The sequence below is a fragment of the Gossypium hirsutum genome, chromosome A07 (genome assembly GCF_007990345.1).
Source record: "Gossypium hirsutum isolate 1008001.06 chromosome A07, Gossypium_hirsutum_v2.1, whole genome shotgun sequence".
Taxonomy (NCBI): domain Eukaryota; kingdom Viridiplantae; phylum Streptophyta; class Magnoliopsida; order Malvales; family Malvaceae; genus Gossypium; species Gossypium hirsutum.
This window is the reverse complement of record NC_053430.1, coordinates 7,954,491-7,969,197: the sequence shown is the minus strand read 5'-3', so window position 1 is coordinate 7,969,197 and position 14,707 is coordinate 7,954,491. Positions and strand designations below refer to the sequence as shown.

The 14,707-nt window shown below is 36.0% G+C and overlaps 2 protein-coding genes across 2 annotated transcripts; both read left to right on the top strand.

Moving 5' to 3' along the window:
- The first annotated feature begins 1,428 nt into the window (after positions 1-1,428).
- Positions 1,429-3,910, top strand: LOC107926646 (uncharacterized mitochondrial protein AtMg00810-like). Its single transcript, XM_016857544.2, has one exon. The coding sequence runs from the start codon at positions 2,254-2,256 to the stop codon at positions 3,490-3,492; it is 1,239 nt and encodes a 412-aa protein (XP_016713033.2). The 5' UTR covers positions 1,429-2,253; the 3' UTR covers positions 3,493-3,910.
- A 1,064-nt stretch (positions 3,911-4,974) lies between these two features.
- On the top strand, positions 4,975-6,463 carry LOC107926622 (flavonol 3-sulfotransferase). Its single transcript, XM_016857516.2, has one exon. It carries the CDS (start codon positions 5,143-5,145, stop codon positions 6,166-6,168), a length of 1,026 nt encoding a protein of 341 aa, XP_016713005.2. The 5' UTR covers positions 4,975-5,142; the 3' UTR covers positions 6,169-6,463.
- Positions 6,464-14,707: the final 8,244 nt, after the last annotated feature.

The following is a 14,707-nucleotide window of genomic DNA, read 5'->3' as shown; positions in this document are numbered from 1 at the left end:
AGCCCATGAGCATAAAATGAAGCAAAATGATGATATTGGAAATCCGGAGCAAGTCTTGCAAAGTAAGTTGTCCTTCAACAAAAGTGGAGCTAGGGATAACTTTGGACAAGGTACGAGCAATCGTGGAGGATATAGAGGCAGAAATAGAGGTGGACGAGGCAATCAATCACATGGTAAAGTCCACATAAGTGACGAATATCAAACATCAAGTCGTGGACAAGGAGCTCGAGGCCGAGATGAAGGCAGAGGTAGATTTCAACAAGGAAATAAATCTCAGGTACAATGTTATAATTGCAATAAATATGGCCATTGTAGTTACCAGTGTAGATCAAATCCAAAGATTGAGGAGAGAAATCATGTAGCAACAGCTAAAGAAGAAGAAAATGTGGAATCTAGTGTATTTCTCACCTATAAAGAAAGTGAAAAATCAAGAAAAAATATTTGGTATCTTGATAATTGCGCTAGCAATCACATGTGTGGCCTAAAAGACTTATTTTCAGAGTTAGATGGGAATATTCATGGACAAGTAACGTTTGGATATGAATCGCATGCCACGGGAAAAATCACTATTCCACAAAAGAATGGAGAAAAGAAGTTCATTTCAGATGTTTATTACGTACCAGCTTTGAAAAGCAACATTATCAGCCTTAGACAACTTTTAAAAAAAGGATATGAAGTACATATGAAGGATTCCATGCTCGCCTTAAAAAATAAGAGTGGTGAATTAATTGCCCAAGTTGATATGACGTATAACCGTCTATTTACTATTGACATTGAATTTGGAGAGGTGAAATGTATGAAGAATGCAATTAAAGATAATTCATGGTTGTGGCATTTAAGGTTCAGGCATCTTGGATTTTTCGGTCTAAAGCTATTGTCAAAAGAAAATATGGTGAATGGGTTGCCAGAAATTAATCCTCCTGATCAACTGTGTGAAGTTTGCATTAAAGGAAAACAACACAGACAGAGTTCTGAAACGGGAAGAACTCGACAAGCCAGGAGACCATTGGAGATTGTGCACTCTGACATAGCAGGTCCTTTTGATATATCATCACTTGTGGAAACAGATACTATGTTACTTTTATTGATGATTTTAGTAGAAAAAGTTGGATATATCTTCTTAAAATAAAATCTGAAGCATTTGACAAGTTTATCGAGTTCAAAGCCATGGTAGAAAAATAGAGTGAACATTTCATTAAGATACTCAGAACTGATAGAGGTGGTGAGTATACTTCAAAGCTATTTGAAAGCTTCTGTAAAGAACACATAATTATTCACCAGTTGACAACTGCGTACACACCACAACAAAATGGAGTCGCTGAAAGAAAGAACCGCACTATTCTTGATATGGCAAGAAGTATGGTTAAAAGCAAGCATTTACCAAGAACTTTCTGGGCTGAAGCTATTCAATGTGCTGTTTATTTGTTGAACTGGTGTCCAACAAAAAGTGTGAAATATAAAACGCCAAACGAAGCTTGGAGCAATAAAAAGCCAGGAGTCGGACATCTCAAGATTTTTGGATGCATCGCATATGCTCATGTTCTTGACTAGACGAGAAAGAAGCTTGACGATAAAGGACTAAAATGTATTTTCATTGGTTATGAAAAGAGAAGCAAGGCATATAGGTTATACAACCCCCTCACCAAGAAAGTTATTATTTCAAGAGATGTTGAATTCGATGAAGCTGATTACTCGAGATAGAGTGAAAAAGAGAAGAAAATTGAAGGATTATTTTTTAGTGATGACAAAGACGACGACTTCATTAATCAAGAACAAGGCAACGATCAAAGCCTTCCTCCAAGTCCTGTTGCAACAACTCCTACAACATCATCATCACCAACCACCAGCAATACCAACAACTCAGAGGAAGCACCTGCAAGAACGCATAGTTTACACGATATTTATGAGGTTACAGAACCCATAGAAACAATACTCGGTTATTCATCATTCTATTTAATGACAGAATATGGTCTAATAATATATGAAGATGCAATTAAAGACATCAGATGGAAGAAGGCAATGGATGAAGAAATTGTAGCAATAAGAAGAAATGACACATGGGAGCTAACAAGTCTACCAAAAGAACATAGTCCAATTGGAGTCAAATGAGTATACAAGACGAATCCCAACAAAGAAGGAAAAGTGGAGAAATACAAAGCAAGACTAGTTGCAAAAGGCTACAAGCAAATATATGGTGTAGACTGTGATGAAGTATTTGCTCCAGTAGCCAGAATTGATACTATAAGGCTTCTCATGGCAATTGTAGCACAAAATAAATGTAAAATTTATCAGATGGACATGAAGTTAGCATTCCTTAATGGCTACTTGGAAGAAGAAGTCTACATTGAACAACCACCTGGATATAGCAAACAAGGACAACAAGACAAAGTTTATCACTTGAAAAAAGCTTTATATGGACTGAAGCAGGCTCCAAGAGCATGGAACACAAGAATAAATGAATACTTTCAGAAGAATGGGTTCATAAAAAGCCTATACGAGCATGCTCTATATACGAAGAAAAATGAAGTTGGTGACATCATGATCGTTTGCTTATATGTGGATGATATGATTTTTTTTTTATATTCGGATGATATGATTTTCACGGGAAACAATCCAGGTATGTTCAATGACTTTAAGAAAGCTATGACTAAAGAATTTGAAATGACAAATATAGGTGAAATGTCATACTTTCTTGGAGTCAGTGTGAAACAAACGAAAGATGGCACATTCGTGTCTCAAAAGAAGTATGCAGAACAAATTTTAAGAAAATTCAATATGAAAGATTGTAAGCCAGTAGCCACGCCAGCAGAACCAGGCACGATATTAAGTGTTGATTCATCTAGAGAGCCAGTAAATCCAACATTGTTTAAAAGTATCATTGGAAGTTTAAGGTACTTGACTATCACGTGGCCAGACATCATGTACGCAGTGGGAATAGTTAGCAGATACATGGAGAAGCCAAAACAAGATCACTTGATTGCAGCAAAGAGAATTTTGAGATACATCAAAGGTACGATAGATCAGGGTTTATTTTATACATACTCACAGAGTTCAAAATTGGTTGGTTATTCAGATAGTGATTATGGTGGTGACTTGGATGATTGTAAAAGCACATCAGGATATTTATTCCATATTGGCTCTGCAGCATTTTCATGGTCATCGAAAAAGAAACAAGCAGTAGCCCTTTCAACATGTGAAGCAGAATACGTGGCTGTTGCAACTTGTACATGTCAAGCAATTTGGTTGAAGAATATTTTAGGTGAATTATCTATTATACAAGAAGGTCCAATTACAATTTATGTTGACAACAAGTCCACAATATCTCTTGTAAAGAATCCAGTGTCTCATAGTCGAAGCAAGCATATCGATACAAAGTATCATTTTATTCGAGAGCAAGTGAAAAATAAAAAATGTGGAGTTAGTTTACTGCAAAACAGAAGATCAACTGGCGGATATTTTTACGAAGCCATTGAAAGCAGACATATTCTATAAACTCAAAGAAAAGCTTGGAATGAAAAGTTCGGTTTGAGGGGGAGTGTTAGAAATCAAACTAACTTTTCAAGGTCAAAATTTGCAACTAAAGAAGTCATATCCAAATTGGGTTCTACCTCATACAACTTGGTTTTCAAATTGAATACAACTTTGCAAATTGGGTAAGTATTATCATTTATGATATACTTAAGGGATAAGCAATCATTAAGGTAACTAGACTATGTCTATATATATGTATGTATAGTTCATGTGTGTGTGCTGAAAAAAAATAGTGAGTTTGAGAGAAAAAAAATAGTGTTGCGAGTATAGAAAGAAAAACTAGCAGCAGCTAGCATAGAGAGAAAAAATAAAATAAAAGAGAGTTTGTATTATATTTTATTTTTGTGTAATAAAATTAATATTTGAGTTATTTTTATTATTACGCTTCCAACAACTAAATTATGGGTAAATTTTCGTTTTGATCACTTAACTAAAAAACGTTACAATTTGATCATTGCTATTTAAAAGTTTTCATGTAAGTCATCGGGTTGCTAATGAACGATGTTATATGGCTTTTTCTGTTCGCACTGCCTACAACAATTGAAAGCTATTTTTCTCTTTCTCTTCTACACTTCAGTTTTTTTCATAGAATAGTTCTGGATGTCACATATTTGCAAACCAAAATTCAAACAACTTTTTTTCTGATCTTCATCATTGTCCATCAGATCTACTTGGGTATAAAGTATGTTCTTCTACTCGTCGATGGTTACTAATCCACTGTATTGATTGTTGAATTGTTGCTTGAAGCTTGTTGGTGGAGCTTTTTTTAAAACAAAACACATAACAGCTTAGTGACTTAAATAAAAAGTTTTGAATAGTTCAATAATTTAAATGGAAGCATTTGAATAGTTCAGTGATTAAATTGTAACTTTTTTAAGTTAGATAACCAAAATAAAAATATCCTTATAGTTTAGTGACTAATAGTGAATTTTAAAAAAAGAAAAAGAATGAGAATAGAAGATAATAAAAGTATATAAATTGTTTATGCAATAATTTTATAAATGCATATTTTAATACTTCACTCATATTATTTTGTGTACTTCATTTAAATTTTCTTCTGCTCATACACACGTGGTTATTTTTGTTTTTTTTTTCCGAAAAAAGCAATATATAATCAATTAAGAAAATAGACATAGTCAACCATTGTATTTTTTGTTAATTTAATTTTTATTTTTAAGTAAAATTTAGCTTTTAACTATTAAAAAAAGAGTTAAATAAATTTATTAATAAAAATAATAACTAAAATATTAATTTTTAATTTTATTGGCTTGATAACTTAGATTGTAATTATTTATCTTATATGTCACGTTGACAAATAATAATTTAAAAATTATAAAAATTAAAAATTAAAATTAAAATTAAAAGTATATAAAATTCATAAAAATTCAAAAATATTAACATGAAATACATATTATTTTGACGATTTTAATATATAATTAATACTTGGGATTAAAAATTTCGATTTTTTTAGAAGGTTTAATTTTCAAATTTAATTTTATAACAAGAGATAAGGTAGAGATGAAAGAAAATAGACAACTGAGAACCACAAAAAAAGAAATACACCAACCCGATCATCACTAGTGTTCTAATTCATCCTGTATTTCTTCCCCCATGGATTCTTTTCTACCCTCTCCTGACTGTGACACCATCTCCAAGACCTACAATGGCCAAATTGATTCACATTTGGTCCAAAAAACCAATGAAAGATATAGAGAAATACTCCCCAATCTTCCCAGAGGCAAAGGCTGGATGACAGAACATCTGGTTCAATACCAAGGTGTATGGCTAACCCCTAATGCCGCTTTAAAAGGTTTGATGTGGGTCCAAGGCCACTTCAAGCCTCGATCCACTGATATTTTCTTAGCCAGCTTCCCAAAAACCGGCACCACTTGGCTCAAGGCACTTACTTTCGCTACCATCAACCGCACCCGCTACGGTTTTGCCGACCACCCTTTGCTCACCACCGTTCCTCACGGTTGCTTGCCTTTCTTGGAGGCTTGCCCAAACGATCTTGATGGGTTCCCTTCACCACGTCTTCTTTCAACTCATATCCCTTACACTTTGTTACCAAATTCCATGACTGTTAATCAAAGTTGCAGGTTCGTTTACATTTGCAGGGACCCTAAAGACGTGCTTGTTTCGAAATGGCTCTTCATGAACAAGCTGAGGCCAAAAGAATTGGCTCCCATTTCACTTGAGGAAGCATTTGAGTTGTTTTGCCAAGGGATATCCCATTATGGACCTTATTGGGATCATGTTTTAGGGTATTGGAAAGCAAGCTTAGAAACCCCAGAACAGGTATTGTTCTTGAAGTATGAAGAGTTGAGGGGGGAGCCCTCTGTTGTTGTTAAGAGATTAGGTGAGTTTCTTGGTCACCCTTTTTCGTTAGAGGAAGAAAGTAAAGGAGTTGTTGAAGAAATAGTGAAACTATGTAGTTTTGAGAATTTGAGCAACTTGGGAGTGAATAAATCGAGTGTACTAAAGCTCAGTACACAGATTATAGTTGATAATCGCCATTTTTTGAGAAAGGGAAAAGTTGGAGATGGGAAGAGTTATTTGACAGATGAGATGATAAAGCGTATCAATGAGATAACATCTGAGAAGTTACTTGGCTCCGGATTGGTATTTGACAGCTAATTTCTCATTGCAAGATCCTCATTAATCTTGTTGGTATTTTCTACGTCCACTTTAATTGCTATGTTGGAGTTGGTAGCTGGTTCTTTTAATAATTTCATCGCTAATATTCGAACTCAGTTTTCTTTTTTAGAGTACAAAGTGTTCTACCATTACAATCAACATTTGTTGGGTAGTTGGCATAAGTTATTTATGAGTATGACTTTTTTTAGGTTAAAATATTCCATAAGTCATTGTACTTTTTGTAAATTTAGAATTTAATTCATATATTTTTATTTTTAAGAATTTAGTTCATTTAATTTTTAAATTTTAAACTCAAGTCCAATTGTTATATAGTTAAAATTATTTTGTTAAATTAAGATTCATTAAAATATCATTGTTCTAATTACATTCTTGCCAATAGAGTTTTTTTATTTTAAAATGTCATACTAACAATGTAACACCCCTAACCCGTATCCGTCATCGGAATAGGGTTACGAGGCATTACCGAACTTATACATTAGCATTTGTACAAAACTGAGTAATAAATTTGCATTCCAAATCAAAACTTTTCAAATTTCACCATAAAGTCCCAAATATGGGCCTACGGGGCCCAATACATGCTTTAGAAGTGATTTGGAACTAAACCGGTAACTTTGGAAAACTTTAAAAAAGAATTTCTTGAAGTTAGGGGTACATGCTCGTGTGGCTAACCCGTGTGGCTCCCATGGCCATGTGGCCAGCCCGTGGGCAATTCTAACTTGCAATTTCTTAAGCATCAAAGGGGCACACGGCCTGGACACACGTCCATATGGCTAAGCCGTGTGGTAAATTGATTTTTCACCTTTTTAAGCCATTTTCACACGATTTTGACGCATGACCATGCTTGAAACCTGTGTCCTTCACACAACCAAGACACACGGCAGTGTCTTTTGTCCGTGTACTATCCTGACTTTACATTTAAGGATGCAGAGGACACACGGTCATATCACACGCTCGTGGGACTACCGTGTGTCACACACGGTCATATCACACGCTCGTGGGGCTACCGTGTGTCACACACGGCCTAGACACATGCCCGTGTGTCTAACCATGTGGACGAAAATAGGCCGTTTTAGGCCACTTTTCTTACCCTTTCATCCATTACCTGCACTTAAACACAATTATATACAAATTACAACCAACCAACCAATTTATGCCCCATAATATGCATTTTATATTAACACACTACTACTTAACCATTAACTAAGTTTCATACACATATGCCATCCTTTTTACATACTTTAACCATCTATAACTTTATTCAACTAAATACTTATACATGCCATATAAATCAAAAGATAATAACCCAAAAACTACCGGAGAACGTTTGGATAGTGTGATTCTTGGTGATGATCCGATCCTCCGACTCCACGTTAATCTACAATACATGACAATCACATGCAAGTAAGCTTGTGAAAGCTTAGTAAGTTCATAGGCTTAGAACGTAAACTTACCAAATATGGTAAAGCATTCGTATACTATACAATTCACTAATTTCTCCTGTCATTCACAAACCAAGTCAATTCCACTTAATATTATTTGTAGAAGCCCAAATTGCCCGAGCCGGATTTCATCAAAACCCAACAAAACCTCTAAACTCACTAAAACCCTTAACCCATGACCCATTTACATCTACCCAAACCCATTACAAAACCCAAATTAATATTAAACCCAATTCAAAAGCCCATTAAACCTAAAAAAAAAACCTAACCCAAAAAAAAAAACCAAGAAACCCTAGCCACCTAGCCACTTTCCCACTTGCCCCATTTTTCCTCCCATTTTTGATATCCATTGTCTACCACCATCACCTACAAAATAGAAAAAGAAATAATGGAAAATCATGTAAAAGATGGCTATAAAAAGCCATTCAAAAATCATGTAAAAGGGGGGAATTTTGATCAATACAAAGAATTTATCTTCATTTTTGTATCAATATTAGCAGATTAAAACTAAGAAAGAAAGTGGATAGCGTCGAATATAAACCAAAAATCTCAGAAATCGAAAGCTAAAAAAATACCTAAAGGTGATTTTATCTTCTTTATTATTTTACTCTTATTTTTATTTTTATTTTATTTTTTTCCCTTTTTCGAATCTATTAATCTATATATATACATCATAATAAAAAAATATAATAAAAATATATATACAAAACAAATATAAAAAATTTTTTTACCTTTTTCGGCCACCGCGTGCGGTGGCAGGCGCCGGCGACGGACGGCGGCCGACGGTCGGCCGGTGACCGGCCCCTGGCCGAATTCCCCTTCCCCCTCCCTTCTCTCTCCCTTCACTCTTCCCTCTCTCTTCTTTTTTTTTCTTTCCCTCTCACCAAATGATTTTTATGGTTATTTTAGGCCTTATATAGCCCACCAAAACGACGTCGTTTTGGGGGCTACACTTAAGCCCCAAAACGACGTCGTTTTGACTTGGACCGGTTCGACCCGACCCGACCCGACCCGCCTAGGATCTGCGTGTTTTTTTAAGGAAGGGCTAATTGCGCTTTTAACCCTTCCGCTTTTTATTGTTTTGCAATTAAGTCATTATTCGTTTTTTAATTTGGCCCCAAAATTTGTCGCGATTTTCAATTTAGTCCCCGCTGATGTGCTGAATTTTGATGGGAAAGAATATTTGTTGTTTTAGCCCCCCACTATTTCCGCGCATGTTCAATATAGTCCTTTCCTTTTATTTTTATTTCAATTTTGCCCCAAATATTTTGTTTTTAGTTCAATTTAATTCTTTTTAGTTACTTTACAATTTAAATTAATTATTTTAGTATTATTATCATATTTCATTTACTTATGTAATGTGTTAATAATTTTTTTATCATTTCTAATACGTATATATATATATTATATGCATTATATATATATATTATGTATATATTTTTAATGCCATTAGTTATATATTTCTCATACTATTCCATGTATGTATTTTATATCATTTTATGTATATATTCTTAAATATTATTATATATACATATATATATATTTATATTTTTTTTAAAATACCATATTGTGTATATATTATTGTTACAAATTATTCCTATTGCTAGTATTATTATAACTATTATTATATTAGTTTATATTTTACGTACATATGTACATATATATATACATATATATATTTGTACATATCATTATTTTATATTATTGTTGTAAATTTTTTATGTATATATTTTTTATGTACGTTTCCTAATATTTTCTTTTATTGTAAATATTATTATTACATACTTTTATTACATGCATATATATATGTATTTTTTTGTACATATTATTATTTTATATTATTATTACCAAATATATCATTTTTCCTATTTTATTATTAGTATATGATTTGTTTTTATTTTTTTTCTTTTTGTAAATATCATTATTATTGTTATTCTAATATTCTAGTATTCCATGTTAATATTTTTCATTAATGATATCATTTTTTTTGCGTCCTTTATCTATTTTTAATTTCTCACCTTAGGAATATTTTTTCTCATGTTTTAATTAATTTCAAAAATAAGGCAATGTACCGATTAAATATTAAGCTATCGATTTCATCGCTATGTTGGGTGAAATTTGTCGGCTTGTGTTAAAAAACGGGACACCTTTTCTAATAAAAAAAATCGAAAACTAAAAATTCTCATTTTTCAATTGGATCACGAGTAAATGTTAAATTGAATTCGTACTTTTGAAAATCAAGACAACACGAGTTTAACAAGATACCAATTTTGGGCGTCGCAAGGGTGCTAATACCTTCCTCGCGCGTAACCGACTCCCGAACCCAACTTTACTCTGGCTTTTGACGTAGACCTAAGTTCGGCCTTAATTTTTGTGCAAGAATAAGTTTTCTTTTCTAAAAAGGATGATTTATTAGGTGTCCGATCACACCTAGAAAAAAGATCGGTGGCGACTCCCTTTTTTAATAAAATCAAAAGTCAGTTTTTAAATTTTCAAATAATCGCCTTAATTAGCGACCGAAAGCAGAAATTTTTACGTCGCTACGGCTGGCGACTCCACTGGGGACTTCCATTTTTGAGAGTCGAGTTGAATTAAACGCGTGTTGTCAAAATTTTCAAATTTTCGTGTTCAAATTAATATTTAATCATGATCCTTAAGTTTTGTTTTCGAAAAAATCATACATACATATCTCCTAATTTGTTTTATCTTTTGTTTTTCAGCTTTAAGTTTTACGGTTTTAGTTTTGTAGTTTTAAAATAAATGAAAGGTTTGCAAGTTTCTCCCCACGCACCGTGCACTTGCATTTCGCATAACATGAGCTCTCAACCTGGGCCCCGTCCGTTTAAGTGAAAGTAAATGCTACGCCTTCGTGAGTTAACTCGTCCCTCCGAACAGGCTAGTGAATACTTTCGGGTTACATATGACTTATGCTTTCGTGAGTTAACTTGTCCCTCCGCATAGGCATAAGTAAATGTAATCCCTCGAATTGAACTCGTGAGTCTGTGATGGGCTATGACCGAGGCTTCGTACTAATCTTAGCAGATGACAGTACGGACAATTCGAGTACCATCTAGAACCAAAACCGCATATAATAAACCATACGAGCCACCTAACTAGAGCCATGCCGAACCTCCGTCCATTTAGTAGTCACCAAAATAAGTACACGGGAGGAACGCCTCTTGCCTTTTGCATTTTCACTTTCTATACAAAGGGGATTGGGTCTGTTTAATAAATTAGATTTGGGTAGTTTGATTTGTTAAATTTTCCATATTTTTTCTGTCTGTATTTAACTACTAATCAAGGTTGTTTGTCTTTGTCGTATTGTTTTTCATCATGCATTATAGGCATCATATTAGAAAGGTGTTTACTAAAGATCAGTTGCCAAAAAACGGGTTTCTAATGGAAGAGTCAATTATACAAACAACTGAGAAAAATGCCGTAGTCCGAGATTGGTCTCTAAAAACTCAGAAAGAAAAAGGGGATAGTCTACAGGAGGGATGTATTGCCAATCTGCCCAAGCATGTAACTATGAATGTTCGCCAGAATAACCTTGAAGATTTGGTTCGGGTTTGAAATCAGTGGGACTCGGACACTAGGGGTATCTTCACTGAGAGGTATGGGGACATAGCCAACTTGATTGCTGTCAACATAGACGAACGATTGATCCAAGCCATGGTCAGATTTTGGGATCTGGCTTACCAATGTTTTACTTTCAACCAGTAAGACATGACCCCGACTATAGAAGAGTACGCTGTTCTGCTTCGTATCGATAATGTACAACCCTATAAGATATATGTGAAAGAACCTAAGCCGATGACCTTCAAGAAAAAGTTGGTGAGATTGACAGACATGACTGACGCATGGGCCGAAAAACAGATAAAGAAGAAGAATGAAACCATTTGTATTCCATGGTCTGCCCTACGAGGTTTGGTTCCGAACCATCCCGACATGTTGAAAAGGATAAATCTATTCGCTTTGGCCATTTACAGTTTGATCATTTTCCCGAAAGTTCTCGGACATCTTGAAGTTGTAGTAGTCGATTTCTTTGAAAGGTTAAAATAAGGAATCAACCCTGTCCCGACTATCCTAGTCGAGACCTTCAGATCCCTGAATAGTTGTAGGAAAATAGGGAAAGAACGCTTTATCAGATGCGCGCAGTTACTAAATGTCTGGATTTTGGGTCACTTTTGGAAAATAGAGCGTACTCCGTTCCATATGTTTTCAAAAACATTTGCCCCGTTGGAAGCTTATCTCAAGAAAGAATGGCCAAAGGAAGTCACTGAACAGCATTGGGTCTCAGTTTTTCAGAACCTTCGAGCTGAGGATATAACGTGGAGAGCACCGTGGATACGCCCTTCGTTTCTGCTATACAAGGCCGGAGATCAAGATTGGGTACCACTACTCGGATTATGGGGAGGAGTTGGATATGCCCCACTATTAGTCCAAAGGCAATTTTCTTTGCGACAATTCATACCCGCCACTAGAGGATTGGCACAATTCGAATTCGCTTTCGCAGGCGAAGGGTATATGAAGAGGGTCCGAGACACTGCAAAGTCTTGGAAGAAAGTTTATCTCATGGAATTGGCTCTATACGCTGATACCCTCACCCAAGATTACGATATATAGAGAAAGCAACGAGCGAACAGTCAGCAAATCTCGTCAACGAACTACACCGTCTAGAATCCTTTCTCGGAAGAAATACCTCTGAGCTAGAAATGGCAAGACAAGAATTTGAACGAGAAAAGGCTAAGATGTCTCAGGACCTTAGTGCTCTTCAAGAGGAAAACTACCAATTTAAGATCGACGTTCAGATTGAAAGATCCAGAACTGAGAAAGTGCAAAAAGAAGTTGAAGTCGTGAGAAATGACTTAAGAGACCTCCATCTGGAAAATAAAAAGTTAAGAGGCACAAAAAAAATAGTGGGCCTGGCAAATCATCGGCAGAATGGAAAGAGGAGATAAGCAACATTAAAGGAGGGATGGAATTTTGGAAAGGAAAAGCAAAGAAAGAGGAAGAAAAGGCTGTGCGGGCTATGATAGAATTGAGGAAGAAGAACGCCGAATATGAAGTTTTGTCTGCCAACGTGATGACTAGTCGATCTAAACTTCAAGAACTAAAAGAAAGGATACGAGAGTTAGAAGATATGCTGCAAGATCGTCAACAACAGTTAGATACTCTCTTGAAGGCTTTGGAAGAAAAGGATAGTCAGTATGACGTTCGTGCTTACGAAGAGGGCCTCTAGGAAAAAGAAAGGCAACTTAGCTATTTGATCAATGAAGTTCATGGGGTAGCCATGCACGTGGTACAATTATCGGAAGAAGCTGAAAATCTCAGTTGCCAATTCCCACCAAGCCAACGATCGAGCATATCAGAATTCTTAGAGCGGATAAAGAAATATGGCGATATAGCTAGAAAGTTTGTGTAATAGCTGAATCAAAAATGGCAAAATGTTTTGTAATGAACTCTTTTGATGAATAAAATGTCTAAATAGGGGCTATCTTGAAATCAACACCAATTCCTTACATGTCATTCATGACTAACATTCATTTGACATTCAAGCATTCATGCATTTATTCATTCATTCATGGCATATCCCGTACTCATTTGCTGAGGTTAAAACGTACAATTCACAGTTGCAATACTTCAAATCTGGAACCACGCCACTCGTATAGAACGCGTCGGCAAACTAGAACAATGGAGGCTGAATTCAATGAAAGGATTGAAAGAATGGAAATAATCCAAAAGGAATTACAAGAGCAGTTGGCTAGGTCATAGCAAGAGACGAGAGACTTAATGGTGAGATCACGAGAAGAATCGCTCGAACAGAAGGATCAAATGGCCAAGATGATGGAGATGATGTCAGCTTTAGTTAAAGGAAACGGACCCATGCAGAGCCCTGACATCGAGGAATCTCGGTCAAGAGTTAATCACAATCAAGACCCGCTCTATCCCTCCGGATTCACTCCACCACACGCCCGTGCAGCACAAAGAGGGTACACCCAAGGAAAACCCACAGACCCAGAGCAACGGCCGGTGCCACGTACTCATTTAGGGCAAGGAATATTCATATCAAATTCTGGGGCTAATCCTGCCAATCCAATTGTTCCAGATTTGGACGATCCAGTGGAAATAGCCAGGTTGAGAACGGACGATCATGAGGCTCAAGAGAAGTATAGGAGCTTAGAGGAAAGACTCAAAGCAATAGAGGGTACTGAAGCCTTCTCTGCACTAAGTGCCAAAGAACTCAGTTTGGTACCCGATCTAGTTCTTCCTCCAAAGTTCAAGGTGTCTGATTTCGAAAAATACGATGGCACAAGATGTCCAAAGGCGCATCTTGTCATGTTTTGTCGAAAAATGACTGGTTACGTGAATGAAGACCAGCTACTCATACATTGTTTTCAGAATAGTCTAGTAGGATCGACTCTTCGGTGGTACAACCAGTTTAGTAGGGAAAGGATCCGATCTTGGAAGGACTTGACATCAGCATTCTGTGAGCAATACAAGCATGTATCGGATATGGTGCCAGACCGGATGACTTTGCAAATGATGGAGAAAAAGCCGTCAGAAACTTTTAGACAGTATGCGCAGAGATGGAGGGATGTCTCAGCCCAAGTGGAACCCCCATTAACAAAAACGGAGATAACCGTTCTTTTCATCAACACTTTGAAAGCACCGTTTTATGACAAACTAGTGGGAAGTGCTACGAAAGACTTTACAGATATTGTAATATCCGATGAGCTTATAGAGAATGCCGTCAAGAGCGGTAGAATGGAAGGTCAAGAAAGTTCAAGAAGGGCAGCGCCCATGAAGAAGAAAGAACCAAAAGCCCAAATGGTGGGAATGGGAAGCCGTTATGCCCCTAACCCATATCCAAACCAACCCCGACCTCGAAATTATCCTCCTCTGAATTTCTATTATCCTCCTCAGACCCCTTACTACCCAGCACCACCTCCTTCCTACCCCGTATACGCCATGAACAACCAAAGGCCCGTCACTACATTCTCATAAAACACTCTACCCGCTCAAAGCCAACCCAGAAATGAATCAAGACCAACAAGGCCCAATCCCGAGAAACAGTA

Coding starts and splice junctions, on each gene's coding strand:
- LOC107926646 (XM_016857544.2), top strand. CDS start 2,254: ATGGCAATTGTAGCACAAAATAAATGTAAAATTTATCAGATGGACATG.
- LOC107926622 (XM_016857516.2), top strand. CDS start 5,143: ATGGATTCTTTTCTACCCTCTCCTGACTGTGACACCATCTCCAAGACC.